Below are 15,831 nucleotides of genomic sequence, written 5' to 3'. Positions count from 1 at the left end.
CCTACTGTCGACTAAGATTTTATGGCAATCCTTAAAGGAACTTAACAGCCAGTTTTATTTTACAATGATAAATAGCTTACCTGAAGGATGGAAGATTATAAACTGTTCATTTTAACTCCATAAAACTGATGGAGTGGAGTAACTGCCTCATGCCTTCCATCCACCCCACCCTACCCCCCAGTAATGTCTGTCTGTCTGTCTCAGTCTCTTCAATAGACAGCTATGGAAGAGAAAATGGAAAGGGTAGTTTCAAGTATATGTGCTTCCCATACTTAGACCATTTTAGGTGCTTCAAATATTTTATCTAACTTGGTCCTCATAACAATTTTGAGAGAGGGCTCTTATTCCCATGTTAAAGGTAAAATAGAGACTTGGGTTAAGTAAATGACTCAAGGTCAGACAGGTAATAAGGAGGATGGGGGTTTAGAACCAGGTCTGTGCTTTGCTTTATCTGATGCAGTCTTTATTAAGTTCACTTTCTCACAGGAAGAAAGTGAAGGTACTTTACTTTCCAGTCATGAGATGATTAGTTTTATATATTTTTTCCTTAAGTCCACGCACAAAGGTACAGAGATTATTGCCTTTGTTCATTGAGAGCTAGAATGTTTGGTTCAGTCATTGAGCTAATTTGGCTAACTAGGTTTGACCTGAGGAATTCAAAAAAAATTTTTTTACTTGAATGTTAAATAGAAAATTAGCTGAATTTTTCTTTAGTTTTTAAACCTCAGACCCAAAATAGCAATATTGTAATAAATTCTTTGAAAATAAAACAAATATTGTTAATATATGAAAGGGGTTTTTCCATATTTATTAGCAAGTATTCAGTTTCTTTTTTTTTTTCCAACAAGGAAAGGCATATTCACCAGAAGGTGGCACTCTGAGAACACCATTTTGGATTTTGGATTTAGGAATTCAAGAGTGCTCCTCTATCCTTAATTGGATGAATTGCACATTTAAATGATGATCTGAGTTTTTGTCATGCTTCTTTTTACATGTGTTTTAAAAGTTTATTTAAACATAAAACTGTTAAGAAATAAAATGTCTTTTTAATATTGTCTCTTTAAAGATAAGTTAACATAGGGGCACCAGGGTGGCTTAGTTGGTTAAGTATCTGACTTCAGCTCAGGTCATGATCCGCAGATGGTGGGTTTGAACCCCATACTGGGCTTTCTGCTGTCACCACAGAAGCCCCCCTTGGATCCTTTTTCCCCTTCTCTCTTTGTCCCTCCTCCACTCATTTTCTCTCTTTCTCTCTCTCTCAAAATAAACTTAAAAAAAATTAAAGATAATACACCAATATGTTACATATTTCATGTGAACCTGTTTCACTGAGAAAACAGATATTAATGATAATTATTCTTTGAGTAAATTGCTGTTTCTAAGTTATGTTGTTAAAATTAAAACAAAGCAGGAGTGTCTGGGTGGCTCATTTGGCTAACTGTCCGACTTGGGCTCAGGTCATGATCTCATGGTTCGTGAGTTTGAGCCCCGTGAGCCCCATGTCAGGTTCTGCTGACAGGTCCGAGCCTGGAGCCTGCTTTGGATTCTGTGTCTCCTTTTCTCTCTGCCCCTCTCATGCTCTTTCTCCCTTTCTCAAAGATAAACGAACATTAAAAAGAAATTTTAAAAAACAGAAAAGTGTATCTTTCCTTTTCGACTACTTTCAAAGTATATTAACAAAAACATTTTAGAGGGTCCTGCAGAAGAAGAAAATTTCTGTATAGAACAATTTACAGCTGATATTTTTGGTTGATCTCTTAGTCAAGGCTGAGTACTACAAATAAGCTAAATTAGTTCTTGAAATTCCATGTTTAATCTTTTAGCAACATTTTCTTAATATCTATACATTCTAAAATGTCCTGTTCCTTGTACTAATAAATGTACTAGTGTGTTCTCACAGGTTTATTATTTGGTCTGGTGATTAATGTGTTTTAGTACTCTTTCTTTAAAAAAAATTTTTTTTAATGTTTATTTTTGAGAGAGAGACAGAGAGAGTTCAAGCAGGGGAGGGGCAGAGGAGGGAGACACAGAATCCAAAGCAAGCTCTAGGTTCTGAGCCGTCAGCACAGAGCCCGATGCAGGGCTTGAACTCACAACTATGAGATCAAGACCTGAGCCAAAGTCGGACGCTTAACCAACTGAGCCACCCAGGTGCCCCTAGCACCTCTTTCGAACACATTGATGCTTATTTAGTAAAGCACTTTTACTATTCTGTCATTGATGTCAGTGGTGAACATGGAGTTTGGAATTAAAAGGCCAACACTAGACCTGGATGACCTCAGTCAGGTGTTAAGGAAAAAGAAGGAAAAATAATTTTATTTCAACTGTATCTAGAGCATATTTTAATAATGTGTTTCTAAAGGTTTTCATAAACCCAGTGGTTGTTTGTATGGCTATTTTTATAAATCAATAAACTATTTACTTTTTAAAAATATCAGTTCTTAAGATCAGCTTTCAGTTATAATTCTTACCTTGCATCCCACAGCATAAAAGAAAGCTCTTTTAAATACTTGACTGTGTTTAAATTGCTTCAAACCAAACAGCTCACAGTTGCACTTTTCCGTGATAAAATATTCAAAGGTCCATGCCTTAGAGGTAGCACAGTTTTAGCTTCTAGAGCGATCAGGAAGAATATACCTGAAACTTAAGTCCTTTAGCAAGCAGTGTTCCTCTGTAGTTCCAAATACAGTTTTTGCAGTGTAAGATTTTTATTGAAAACTCCTTTCTTCACCCTCAAACACTTATACTTTTATCTACAGTTATAAAACAGAGATTGTGTTTATTATCGATAACAATAATATATGAAGTAATGCTGATTTATCATTTTAGAATACTTTTCTCAATGAATAAAAGACAAACACATCTCATACTATTTTGTTTCCCCCATCCTTCCTGTGAGTTCCCTGTTCTTGCCCCATCCCAGTGCATGAGCGTTCACCCCCCGCATCCCTCTCTTCCTTCCTTCCCCCCTCACACTCATTTTCTGTCTCTCACGCTTTCCAGTGTAGAATGAGACACTGTGAGCAACATCACTAAGGATCAAGTCCACATGACTCTTACTAATTAAAGAGGCTAGTTAGACCTAGAGTCTGTGAGGCTACTTTTAAAAAATACTCATTTTAAATTTTGGTTGACCTTTGTTTGATTAAAAACAGGCAATCTCAAATACAATAAGAATACAAATAAAGCTAGTATCTAATATTTTTGAATTGGGTGTTTATTTTTAGGATAAACGTGTTCTACACGTTGTAACTATTGAGAGAATGCTGGAACGGCTGAAAAAATCAAACGAACTTTTGGAACTCATTCTTAAAGGACTTAATGAATATTTGGAAAAGAAACGTCTCTTCTTCCCCAGATTCTTTTTCTTGTCTAATGATGAACTTCTTGAGATACTGTCTGAGACTAAAGATCCCACTAGGTAAGTAACTTACATACGTAGCACATAGCTAAATTTATCTGCTTAAATTTACTTTTTAAAATAAGGCAGAATAAAAACACATATAATTATGTTCCAGAATATTCCCAGTATTATCAATAACCAATGTAATTATTTAAAATGACATAAGTAATGTCATTGAAGGTGATTTTTCCAAACGTGATAAACCTTGGGGAGGATTTCCTAATTTATCCATTTTCTCCTACATATTTTTCAGAACACCTTGCTCTCAGTGGCTTGTAGTGACCCCCGCTGGTGGTGTCCCATTATTTGTCCTTCTAAGTCCACTATAAAAGGGGCAGCCCCCTACATCCGTGTACCACCATCTTTGCGGAAGTTGCTCCTTACCTGAATATCTCTGACTTCTTTAACTCTTCTAGACTTTTGTGGAAATATGCTCAAAGGTCTGCACCTCAGGAACACTTTCCCTGACCACTGTATTTAAAATGGCAACCCTTCCAGCACTGCCTAGCCAGTGGATTATCATCTCTGCTTTTATTTCCTTCGGCCTCTTTTGTAGCATCTGGAACACTCCATCATGTACTTGTTTACTGTCTGATTTCCTCTAGCAGAACATAAGCTCCATGATGGCAGAGAATTTGGACTTCTTTTTCTTCCCCGACGCGGATGCCCAGTTTCTTAGAAAAGTGTGTATGTCTGGTGTACAGCAGACAGTGAATGGAAAGTTATTAAATTTGTCAGTTCTGTGTCTTGTGCCTTCAAAGTAGGAGACAAGGAATCCAGACAAAAAGATAAATTTAGGCTCAAATTTCTTTTTTTCTTCTTCTTCTTCTTCTTCTTTTTTTTTTTTTTTTGCTATTTTATTTTATATATATATTTTTTAACTTTTATTTATTTTTAAATTTTTATCCAAGTTAGTTAGCATATAGTGCAACAAAGATTTCAGGAGTAGATTCCTTAGTGCCCCTTAGCCATTTAGCCCATCCCCCCTCCCACAACCTCTCCAGCAACCCTCTGTTTGTTCTCCGTATTTAAGAGTCTCTTATGTTTTGTCCCCCTCCCTGTTTTTATATTATTTTTGTTTCCCTTCCCTTATGTTCATCTGTTTTGTATCTTAAATTCCTTATATGAATGAAGTCATACGATATTTGTCTTTCTCTGACTATTTTCACTTAGCATAATATCCTCTAGTTCCATCCATGTAGTTGCAAAGGGCAAGATTTCATTCTTTTTATTGCCGAGTAATACTCCATCGTATGTATGTATATGTACACATACATACATACATACATACATACATACATACCATCATCCATCGATAGATATTGGGGCTCTTTCCATACTTTGGCTATTGTCGATAGTGCTGCTATAAACATGGGGGTGCATGTGCCCCTTTGAAACGGCATACCTGTATCCCTTGGATAAATACCTAGTAGTGCAATTGCTGGGTCATAGGGTAGTTCTATTTTTCTTTCTTTCTTTTTTTTTTTAACGTTTATTTATTTTTGAAGGAAAGAGACAGAGTGTGAGTGGGGGAGGGGCAGAGAGAGTGCGAGACATGGAATCCGAAATGGATTCCAGGCTCTGAGCTGTCAGCACAGAGCCTGATATGGGGCTCGAACTCACAAACTGTGAGATCATGACCTGAGCTGAAGTCGGTCGCTTAACTGACTGAGCCACCCAGATACCCCAGGGTAGTTCTATTTTTAATTTTTTGAGGAAACTCCATATTGTTTTCCAGAGTGGCTGCACCAGTTTGCATTCTTACTGGCAGTGCAAAAGAGATCCTCTTTCTCTGCATCCTCGCCAACATCTGTTGTTGCTTGAGTTGTTAATCTTAGCGATTCTGACAGGTGTAAGGTGGTATCTCATTATGGTTTTGATTTGTATTTCCCTGATGATGTGTGATGTTGAGCAGTTTTTCATGTGTCGGTTGGTCATCTGGATGTCTTCTTTGAAGAAGTGTTTATTCATGTCTTTTGTCCATTTCTTCACTAGATTATTTGTTTTTTGGGTGTTGAGTTTGATAAGTTCTTTATAGATTTTGGACACTAACCCTTTATCTGATACGTCGTCTGTAAACAAATATCTTCTCCCATTCCATTGGTTACCTTTTAGTTTTGCTGATTGTTTCCTTTGCTGTGCAGAGCTTTTTATTTTGATGAGGTCCCAATAGTTCATTTTTGCTTTTGTTTCCCTGGCCTCCAGAGACGTGTTGAATAAGAAGTTGCTGCGGCCAAGGTCAAAGAGGTTTTTGCCTGCTTTCTCCTCAAGGATTTTGATGGCTTCCTGTCTTACATTGAGGTCTTTCATCCATTTTGGAGCCTTTTTGTGTGTGTACGGTATAAGAAAGTGGTCCAGGATCATTTTTCTGCCTGTGCTGTCCAGTTTTCCCAGCACCACTTGCTGAAGAGACTGTCTTTATTCCATTGGATATTCTTTCCTGCTTTGTCAAAGATTGTTGGCCATACGTTTGTGGGTCCATTTCTGGGTTCTCTGTTCTGTTCCATTGATCTGAGTGTCTGTTCTTGTGCCAGTACCATACTGTCTTGATGATTACAGCTTTGTAGTACAGCTTGAAGTCCAGGATTGTGATGCCTCCTGCTTTGGTTTTCTTTTTCAAGATTGCTTTGGCTATTCAGGGTGTTTTCTGGTTCCATATTTTAGGATTATTTGTTCTAGCTCTGTGAAGAATGCTGGTGTTATTTTGATAGGGATTGCATTGAATATGTAGATTGCTTTGAGTGGTATTGACATTTTAACCATACTTGTTCTTCCTATCCAGGAGCATGGAATCTTTTTCCATTTTTTGTGTTTTCTTCAATTTCTTTCATAAGCTTTCTATAGTTTTCAGTGTATAGATTTTTCACTTCTTTGGTTAAATTTATTCCCAGGTATTTTATGGTTTTTGGTGCAATTGTAAATGGGATCGATTTCTTTTTCGCTTGCTTCATTGTTTGTGTATAGGAATGCAACCACGTTCTGTGCATTGATTTTGTATCCTGCGACTTTGCTGGATTCATGGCTCAGTTCTAGCAGCTTTTGGGTAGAATATTTTGGGTTTTCCATATAGAGTATCATGTCATCTATGAAGAGTGAAAGTTTGACTTCCTCCTGTAGGCTCATATTTCTATCTGAATTTTTATATTCTGATTCTTTATTGCCTATTGAAAGATGAGTTCATTTGGTTATTAGTAATGTGCCCAGAATGAGGGGTTTAGTCACTTCCATCTGTGTTACAATGATTACAGTTGGATACGTTCAAAGCTATTGATTTAGTAGACTGTAAAGTACTTAAAGTGCTAAACCTAGTTCATAATTTGTGAGCAGTCTCTGAAGATCCCAGTTGAAAAAGCTAGTTTTGTGCATTTGAAGATTCTTCCAATTAGTGTATTATCTGTTAGTCAAGATTGGTTTGTTCCTTATGTTGCTCTTAACATCTTTCAGTTTATTGGGTTGGAAACAAAGCCTCGTGGGTGTCTCCTCTGTAGCTCTTATTATAATTGTAGTTTTACAGATCTTTTTGTGATTATTCAATTAATGATGACCTCCTACTGGACTGTATAATCCATACAGACAGGGATTGTGTCTTTTTCCCTCAGCCTTTCATCTCCAGCAGCATCTAGCAGGGGCCTGACACGTGATGCACATTTATAAATTGTGAGTAAAGATTGGTACACAAAGAACACTGATGTTAAGGAACTGCTTTAATCTGATTAATTCTCTTGAACATTTTTTCCCCTGACAGGGTGCAACCTCACTTGAAGAAATGTTTTGAAGGAATTGCAAAGGTAGAATTTACAGAAACACTTGATATTACTCACATGAAGAGTAGTGAAGAAGAGTTGGTGGAACTCACAGAGACCATTTCAACAGCCAAAGCCAGAGGTCAAGTGGAGAAGTGGTTGGTTGAACTGGAGAGAGTTATGATTAAGTCCATCCACAAGGTACTCAGCTATATTTATTATTATTTCTAGTAAAGATACGGAATATTAATGTATCATAGGGGCACCTGGATGACTCAGTAGGCAGAGCACGCAACTCATGATGTTAGGGTTATGGGTTTGAGCCCCACATTGGGGGCGGTGATTACAGTAAAAATGTCTGGTTAATAAATGCACTGTTTTTAGATAGAAATTGAGTCCTGAATTACCAATTAAATTGTAATATATAGCTCAAAGACAAAATCTATGAAATTAATTTCATAGGGACCCACTTGAAAAGTGGGACAAAATAGCATCCATACTACAGAAAACTTGGGTTTCTTGGGTTTTAGTAATAAATCCTGTTTCTTGCAGCTACAAGCTATTTCTTTGATTATTAATTAAATACACCTTGGTCTACAGAGTCTGTATTTAGTTGCCTTGCATGCATTTCTCTATAGTTTTACATTATTCTCCTTGATATATACGTTTCTGAGGTGAGCCTTTTTGTCCTGTGTACATAAAAAATATGTACCAAAATGTTAGAAAATCACAAATACTTCTTATAATTAATAACTTCATATTTTCCACATCTCCTAAAACATCAACTCAATCATTTGTAATTATTTTTATTAGTAGAAAATTTCAAGACATGGAAACAAATACAGATTAATTGAGCAGTTAAATTCATCTTTTACTCTACTATGGACTTAGCATTCAAGTTGCTCATAAGAATAAAAATCATGATTGAATTGGGGATCATGAGAGCAGGATTGAGAAGGAATATGGCATCATGTTCTAATTAACAACAGTTTTCATTAATTTTTCAGATTCTCTCACACATTGTTGAAAAAAATTCATTGGAATCCAAGTGTTTAATGTATATAATGTGCCTTAGTGTTGCTTCCTCTTCTTAAATATAGTTTTAATATCTGCGTGCATAATAGTTTTTCCATAGATGTAAAGTCATTTGGAGTTTTTCATTTCTCCCTATTGTGGATTAAATTAGAGTGAATGTCCTTATGGATATAGTTGGTTTCTTTGAATGAATTCTTTCTCATGATAAATTCTCATATGTAGGACCACTAGGTTAAAGAGACGAGGTTTCGGGACGCCTGAGTGGCTCAGTTCGTTAACCATCCAACTTCGGCTCAGGTCATGATCTCACAGTTTGTGGGTTTGAGCCCCGCGTCAGGCTCTGTGCTGACAGCTGGAAGCCTGAAGCCTGCTTCAGATTCTGTGTCTCCCTCTCTCTTTCTGCCCCTCCCCCACTTATGCTCTCTCTCTCTCTCTCTCTCTCTCTCTCTCTATGTCTGTCTCTCTGTCTCTCTGTCTCTGTCTCTCAAAAAATGAATAAATGTTGAAAAAGAAAATTAAAATTTAAAGAGACAAGGTTTCATAGGCCTTGGTGCATATTGACAAATAAGGTTTATTTTATTTATGCAGCTGTAAGTAATGTAAATGAATTCCACTTTGACCACTATTTACCAGGCTTGGTTATATGGTTTGGTAATTGTTGTATACAGTGATAACTCATTGTTTTAGACATATCCAATACTGTTACAACTATTCTTTTCATTTTGTTTGTCAGAGTGCTTAGAGAAGGTATTTTGGTTGCCATTTCAGAGCACTTAGATGGGGTGGCAAGGAAAACATCATCCCCAAATGTTCTTGTGTAAGTTTGTGTTTCTGAAATGCGCAATCGAATGCAATATAAAGTAATACAAATAGAGATGTACAATAGAGATGTGTGTTTCTACTGTATGTAGTCCCATGCTAGCAAGACCATTGCATGCTTAAATTAAGTAAATTTTAGGTCACTTATCAATAATAAAAAAAGTCATGTTCTTGGCACTTGTACCCCTTATGTTACTAGATTATCATGTGTATGTTACTTCCAAAATATGCATGTACTTATATATGTGTATATATATCTGGCACACATAGATATATTTTACATCCAATATTGCAGAACTTTTCGTAATTGTTTCTCCTCATCCAACTATGTAGCAATTGTGATTTAGATTTTAAAGTCTTCCTCTTGTTCTCTCCATGTTGTCCTTCTAGAGCACATATTTATTCCATTTTTGACATTTCTGTACTGTACCTTCTAGTTTCTACGTTTCTGCCGTCTCTCAGTTGCTCATTTTCACCTGCCCTTTCTGTGGCTCCTTCTGGCCTTAGAAACTTTCTTTGCTATCAATAGCTACCACTGCCCTTTATCTCTGTTCAGCTCCATAAATACCCTAGCCAGACTAGAAGTCTAGAAAGGTTCATACATCCTTATATATTTCTCAGAAAAATCTAATTTTGACTGTCTTTTCTGAAACCAAACATTAAAGTGGGTATCACCTCATAGACAACATGACCATTTCAGGTTGATAGATATAAAAGATTAGATTGTTTCTCACTGATGGCTGGTAGAAAAACTGGATATGTCAATCCACGGAAAACATATGGAGAAGTACATGAATTAGACCTAAATCATGTTGCAAAGAATGTAAATAAGACTTTCTGACTTTCCTGATTCTTAACTCTCCATAATTCAGTTATACCCCCTTGCTTGTCATCATTGCCTTGGGCATCTAACTATAGATTGAGAGGAAGTTAGATCCAGAAACACAGAAGGAACTTTAGAGAAGTGGTGTGGTTTGCCTGAGAGTGCTACTACACATACATGTGCCCCTGGGTGAGTGGGGATCTGATCAAGTTCAATGAAAATTATTGTCTATGAATTTGGAATTACTTAACTTTAAATCTTTCAATAAAATTGCTTGGGCTTGTTCAACCCAAATGTATCTAGGATATCTTTGGCTACGACTGGTCTCACGAATATTTGATATAATGTGGGTTCACACAAATTGATCATGTATCAGCAAAATAAAATGCTGTGTAATGTATGCTTTTGCTCAAAGGTATATGAATAAACTTGAATTTAAATAGTCTAGTTACATGCTTTGAGTCTTCATAATTGGCTAAGATGTTGTAAAAAGTTAAATAGTATAAGTTAATCTGTTTAGGAGTTTAGGTTCTCATTGTATAGCTTGTTTAAGTAAACTGTGAAACTATCTTTAGCATTTTTTTTCCAATTAGGTAATTAAAGATGCAATTTCTGCCTATACACAAAACATGCGAATTAACTGGGTGAGGGAGTGGCCTGGACAGACAGTGCTTTGTGTATCTCAAACCTTCTGGACAACAGAAGTACAAACAGCTATTTCAAAGGGACAAGAGGTAAGCTTCATTACCGCCCTGCCCCAGGTTTTTCAGCATTTTTTAAACAGGTACTATTGCTGGAATATACTAATTATAAAAAACAAAATAAAGACAATCCTCTCAAAAAGTCAAGGGTACTTGAACCTCAATCTTGTTATTAGATACATTTTTATACCTTTAAACATAGAATTGTAATAGAACTAAGCTTCCTAAACTCAGAAAGATTAGGAGGAAAATAGCATAATCCTCTTTTATACCTTGAGTAAAAGAGGAAGTAGGAAGACAAGGTATCGGTTAGCTTACTTTACTATTTTCATTTTTATTCTTAATGTATTGATTTTGTATAATGATTATTGATTTTTTTCTAAAGTTTATTTATTTTGAGACAGAGTGGGAAAGAGAGGGGCAGAGAGAGAGTGAGAGAGAATCTAAGCTGACAGCTCAGAGCCTGAGGCAGGGCTCAATCTCACAAACTGTGAGATCATGACCTGAGCCAAAGTCAAGAGTCAGACACTTGACTGACTAAGCCACCCAGGCACCCAGTAATTATTGATACTTTGAATGCTTACTTTTAAGTATTCTATTAGGTATGTTAGCATAATAATATTAATTTGCTGTTAGTAATTAACAACAGAAACTACATTTATAGGATTTCAAGCAGGTCAACTTTCAGTTGACTGATGGACCAGTTGCAATGTAGTAGTTGTGGATCTTTTGTTTAGAACCATGAATTTCAAATATATATACATATATATATATATATATATATATATATATACACACACACATATATATATATCAAATATATATAATTTCAAATATATAATTCAAGTATATATAAATTACAAATATATAATTTCAAATATATATATATATATGTACATACACACACACACATATATATATATATATAAATAAAATTAAGTTTATTTATTTTGAGAGAGACAGAGACAGTTGAGTGGGGGGAATGGGAGGGAGGAGAGAGAGAAAGAAAGAATCCCAAGCAGGCTACATGCCGGCAGTGCAGAGCCACATGTGGGGCTCGAACTCACGAAACTGTGAGATCATGACCTAACTGAAACCAAGAGTTGGACGCTTAACCAACTGAGCCATCCAGGTGCCCCTCAAATATATTTTTGACATGGAGTTTGGTATTATTGTCTTTAACTCTAATGTACCGTTGAACACTGGTAGTGCTGAGGTTTGAGAAACTAATGTTCTCTGTAAGCAGGTGGATCCCATAGAGGATGGAGCTGAGTAACACATACTTAGCTTTGTCAAACTTAGCAACAGGTCACTTATTTATTTCCTGTGGGAAGGGATGAGGGCATAGGGTAGGAAGTCAAGGTTTTCTGGAAGAACTGTCTTCATAGAACACAAGACCCTGGGGAAGGGGGGGTTTCCCTAACAACCATAAGCCCTTGGAGTTACTTCTGGGGCCTCAGTTTCTAGCCGCATGTGCTTTCTTCTTCTTCTTCTTCTTCTTCTTCTTCTTCTTCTTCTTCTTCTTCTTCTTCTTCTTCTTCTTCTCCTCCTCCTCCTCCTCCTCCTCCTCCTCCTCCTCCTCCTCCTTCTCCTCCTCCTCCTCCTCCTCCTCCTCCTCCTCCTTCTCCTCCTCCTCCTCCTCCTCCTCCTCCTCCTCCTCCTCCTCCTTCTCCTCCTCCTTCTCCTTCTTCTCTCCCAGTGGACTTAGAGAATTCATTTTCTCTTTTTCTCTTAAGCCACCACTCATTAACCTCCCCACACAGAGAGATTCTTCCATCACCAATGTAGCGTGCTGGGGCAACATGTAGCCCCCTGGATCTCCCTCCTTGCCTGCTGGCCAGCCCCCAAACCACAATACCAACTTTATCACTCGCCACTGTGGGGACTTAGTCTGCAAAATGTGAGCAGATTAGACAGACTTGTAGGCATCTTCCAAATTTCTTCAGTTTCAATGTGGTGTTTATCAAACCTCTGCCCCTCTACCAAATCCATATTTTTCTTTGATCTTACTCCAAGCAGGCTGCAAAAGTGGGAATTGATATGGAGCATTAAAGTGTAAACTACAGTTTCTACTTATCTCCCAAGCATACTTTGAATCTAAAGGGACTTGCCATTTAGGTCACTCCCATTTCAATGCGTCATCTGCTCAAAACGATCTGCCTATAATTACCATATTGCATACAGATGCAAATAGGGTTTGTTGTTGGTTTTATTTACAGCAGTATGCACTGACACTGAAATTGAGTTGCTTGTTTACTCATTTATCAGTTGATTCAGCTTTTTTTCCTACTTATGTTACATGGCACAGATATGGAGCCATTCACAGAGAAAGCCAGAATGAGAACCTATGCTACTTGAGAGTGATTCAGCTTCATAGACTCAAGGTTCTCTAGAGCTGCAGCTTAGCAAGATTAACAAGTTACACCTCGGTTATTGTTGCTTGCCAGACTGCCCTTGTCTGTTGCATTTTATGGTGCTTTCATAGCTAAGTTTCATGATATGAAACTAGGCTTTATATGTGTCCTTAAAAATTAATTCTTTTTCATCTGCTTGTGATTACCCTGCTTCTTTCTGCCCGTGATCTGCTATCTGTGCACCTCGTCCCTGTCTGTATTTCATCCATGTTCAGTCCATTCAAGTTCTATAGTAGCATCATGAGGGGCTGGCACATGTTTTAGTATTCTATAATTATAAAAGTAATTATAGTACTCTATGATTTAGTATTCTATAGTATTAGTACTGATTTTTTAAAATTTAACGTGTAGGTCTATCATGGGAGGCTAGCATATATTTTAATATTATATGTGTTGATAATTTTTCCTCCTGATTAATGTGTGGTAAACATTTGAAACTGATCACTTTGGTAGAACAGTTAGAGACTCTTGGCAGCCTCATAGAAGACTAGACACTTCCATTGTCTGCAAACATCCCAAGTTGTCTAGAGCTTGATGTTATAATAGCCCTGTGTTATCCTGTCACACTCCCAGAGGACCTGTTCAATTTATTCAGTGAATGTTGATTCTGCAACTCGTCTGTGTGAGGCATTACAGGGGCTGTAAAATGAATGAAAGAATCGCCGCTGTCACAGAGCTTGGGGTATTGCAGATACTGATGCGATTTTGAGTCACTGTATCATTGCATATGTAGAAGGATCTAGCTATGATAAAAATATTTGATTTCAGATAGGGTTTATTTTGACAGAGTAAAATAGTTGCTACCTTTAGATTCATTAGCTCACTATACAGAATGGTTTACAAGGAAGAAAATGTAACAAAAATGCTATCGATACCGTGATTTTTTTTCTATCTAATCTGAATTCTCATTGATTCATATAAATTTTTTCCTAAAGAACTCAGTTTGTTGCAGTTTGAAGTTAAATTTTAGTTCCAGATCTGTTTTCCTAGTATAGGAAAATACATTCTGCTAGTGTATGTAGTACTAAATTCTTATGGACATATAATTTGTGCTGTCAGATTGAAAGATGAAATTTTTATTTTATGTTTTGTGTTGAACTATAGAGTGTGAGAACTGGTAAGGCTCTCAGAGACCCCCACTTTTACTGATGAGAAAACTAAGATGCACTCACTGGCATCTTAACATATTTTCACTAGTTGTCTCCAAGAATTTAAACACTTATGGCTATTTATTTTTATTTATTAAAAAAAAATTTTTTTTAACATTTATTTAGTTTTTGAGAGTCAGAGAGAGACTGAGCACGAGCAGGGGAGGTGCAGAGAGAGGGAGACCCGGAATCGAAAGCAGGCTCCAGGCTCTGAGCTGCCAGCACGAAGCCTGATGCGGGACTCGAACCCACGAACCATGAGATCATGACCCGAGGTGAAGTCGGTCGCCCAACTGACTGAGCCACCCACGTGCCCCAACACTTATGGCCATTTAAAAATGGCTCGGACAGGGGCACCTGGGTGGCGCAGTCGGTTAAGCGTCCGACTTCAGCCAGGTCACGATCTCGCGGTCCGTGAGTTCGAGCCCCGTGTTGGGCTCGGAGCTGATGGCTCAGAGCCTGGAGCCTGTTTCCGATACTGTGTCTCCCTCTCTCTCTGCCCCTCCCCCGTTCATGCTCTGTCTCTCTCTGTCCCAAAAATAAATAAACGTTGAAAAAAAAAATTAAAAAAAAAAATAAATAAATAAAAATGGCTCGGACAGAAGTTTATCTTTCACTGCTTATGAAGAGAATTAATAGCAATTGATCATGTAAATAATATGAAGGCAATAGTATTTAAGCACTTCAAACCTTTGAAAGACTGACCTCCTTGAAAATAAAGATGAAATGTTTCAAGGAAGAAAAGTGCCCCTCAGAGAAACAGTGTGCCCTTTAAACTTGTTCTCATTCTTGAAAATGCTCATTTTTTTTAATATATGAAATTTATTGTCAAATTGGTTTCCATACAACACCCAGTGCTCATCCCAAAAGGTGGCCTCCTCAATACCCATCACCCACCCTCCCCTCCCTCCCACCCCCCATCAACCCTCAGTTTGTTCTCAGTTTTTAACAGTCTCTTATGCTTTGGCTCTCTCCCACTCTAACCTCTTTTTTTTTTTTTCCTTCCCCTCCCCCATGGGTTTCTGTTAAGTTTCTCAGGATCCACATAAGAGTGAAACCATATGGTATCTGTCTTTCTCTGTATGGCTTATTTCACTTAGCATCACACTCTCCAGTTCCATCCACGTTGCTACAAAAGGCCATATTTCATTTTTTCTCATTGCCACGTAGTATTCCATTGTGTATATAAACCACAATTTCTTTATCCATTCATCAGTTGATGGACATTTAGGCTCTTTCCATAATTTGGCTATTGTTGAGAGTGCTGCTATAAATATTGGGGTACAAGTGCCCCTATGCATCAGTACTCCTGTATCCCTTGGATAAATTCCTAGCAGTGCTATTGCTGGGTCATAGGGTAGGTCTATTTTTAATTTTCTGAGGAACCTCCACACTGCTTTCCAGAGCGGCTGCACCAATTTGCATTCCCACCAACAGTGCAAGAGGGTTCCCGTTTCTCCACATCCTCTCCAGAAAATGCTCATTTTTAGTTACATCACTACCACTTACCTGGTCCTGAAGGAATGAAATACACTGGTTGGTGCCCAATGTTCATTAAATATTATTAGAGTGGAGAAAGAAAGCACACCAGCCTTCTGGAGCGTGTTGACACTCCCTTAAGCGTAGCGGTTTGCACTGATTCTAATTTGATCTTCATCATAAACCCTCTTCTCTTTTTTAACTTACTAATTAGATTTACCCACCAAAAGAGAGCCTGGTACTCAGAACTGGCATTGCTCACCATA

The 15,831-nt window shown here is 37.4% G+C and overlaps 1 protein-coding gene across 5 annotated transcripts in view; it reads left to right on the top strand.

Annotated features, from left to right (window-relative positions):
* DNAH7 (dynein axonemal heavy chain 7) overlaps positions 1 to 15,831 on the top strand; it is a 277,543-nt gene that overhangs the window by 81,442 nt on the left and 180,270 nt on the right. For all 5 annotated transcript variants that reach the window (XM_045480573.1, XM_045480572.1, XM_045480576.1 and 2 more), the window contains 3 exons: positions 3,228 to 3,421; positions 7,149 to 7,347; positions 10,417 to 10,557. In XM_045480573.1, coding sequence (XP_045336529.1) covers positions 3,228 to 3,421; positions 7,149 to 7,347; positions 10,417 to 10,557 — 534 coding nt within the window. The remainder of the gene's footprint in view (positions 1 to 3,227; positions 3,422 to 7,148; positions 7,348 to 10,416; positions 10,558 to 15,831) is intronic.

Source organism: Leopardus geoffroyi, chromosome C1 (assembly GCF_018350155.1).
Source record: "Leopardus geoffroyi isolate Oge1 chromosome C1, O.geoffroyi_Oge1_pat1.0, whole genome shotgun sequence".
Lineage (NCBI taxonomy): Eukaryota > Metazoa > Chordata > Mammalia > Carnivora > Felidae > Leopardus > Leopardus geoffroyi.
Note: the sequence above shows the minus strand (reverse complement) of the source record. Positions and strands in the feature narration are given on the sequence as shown.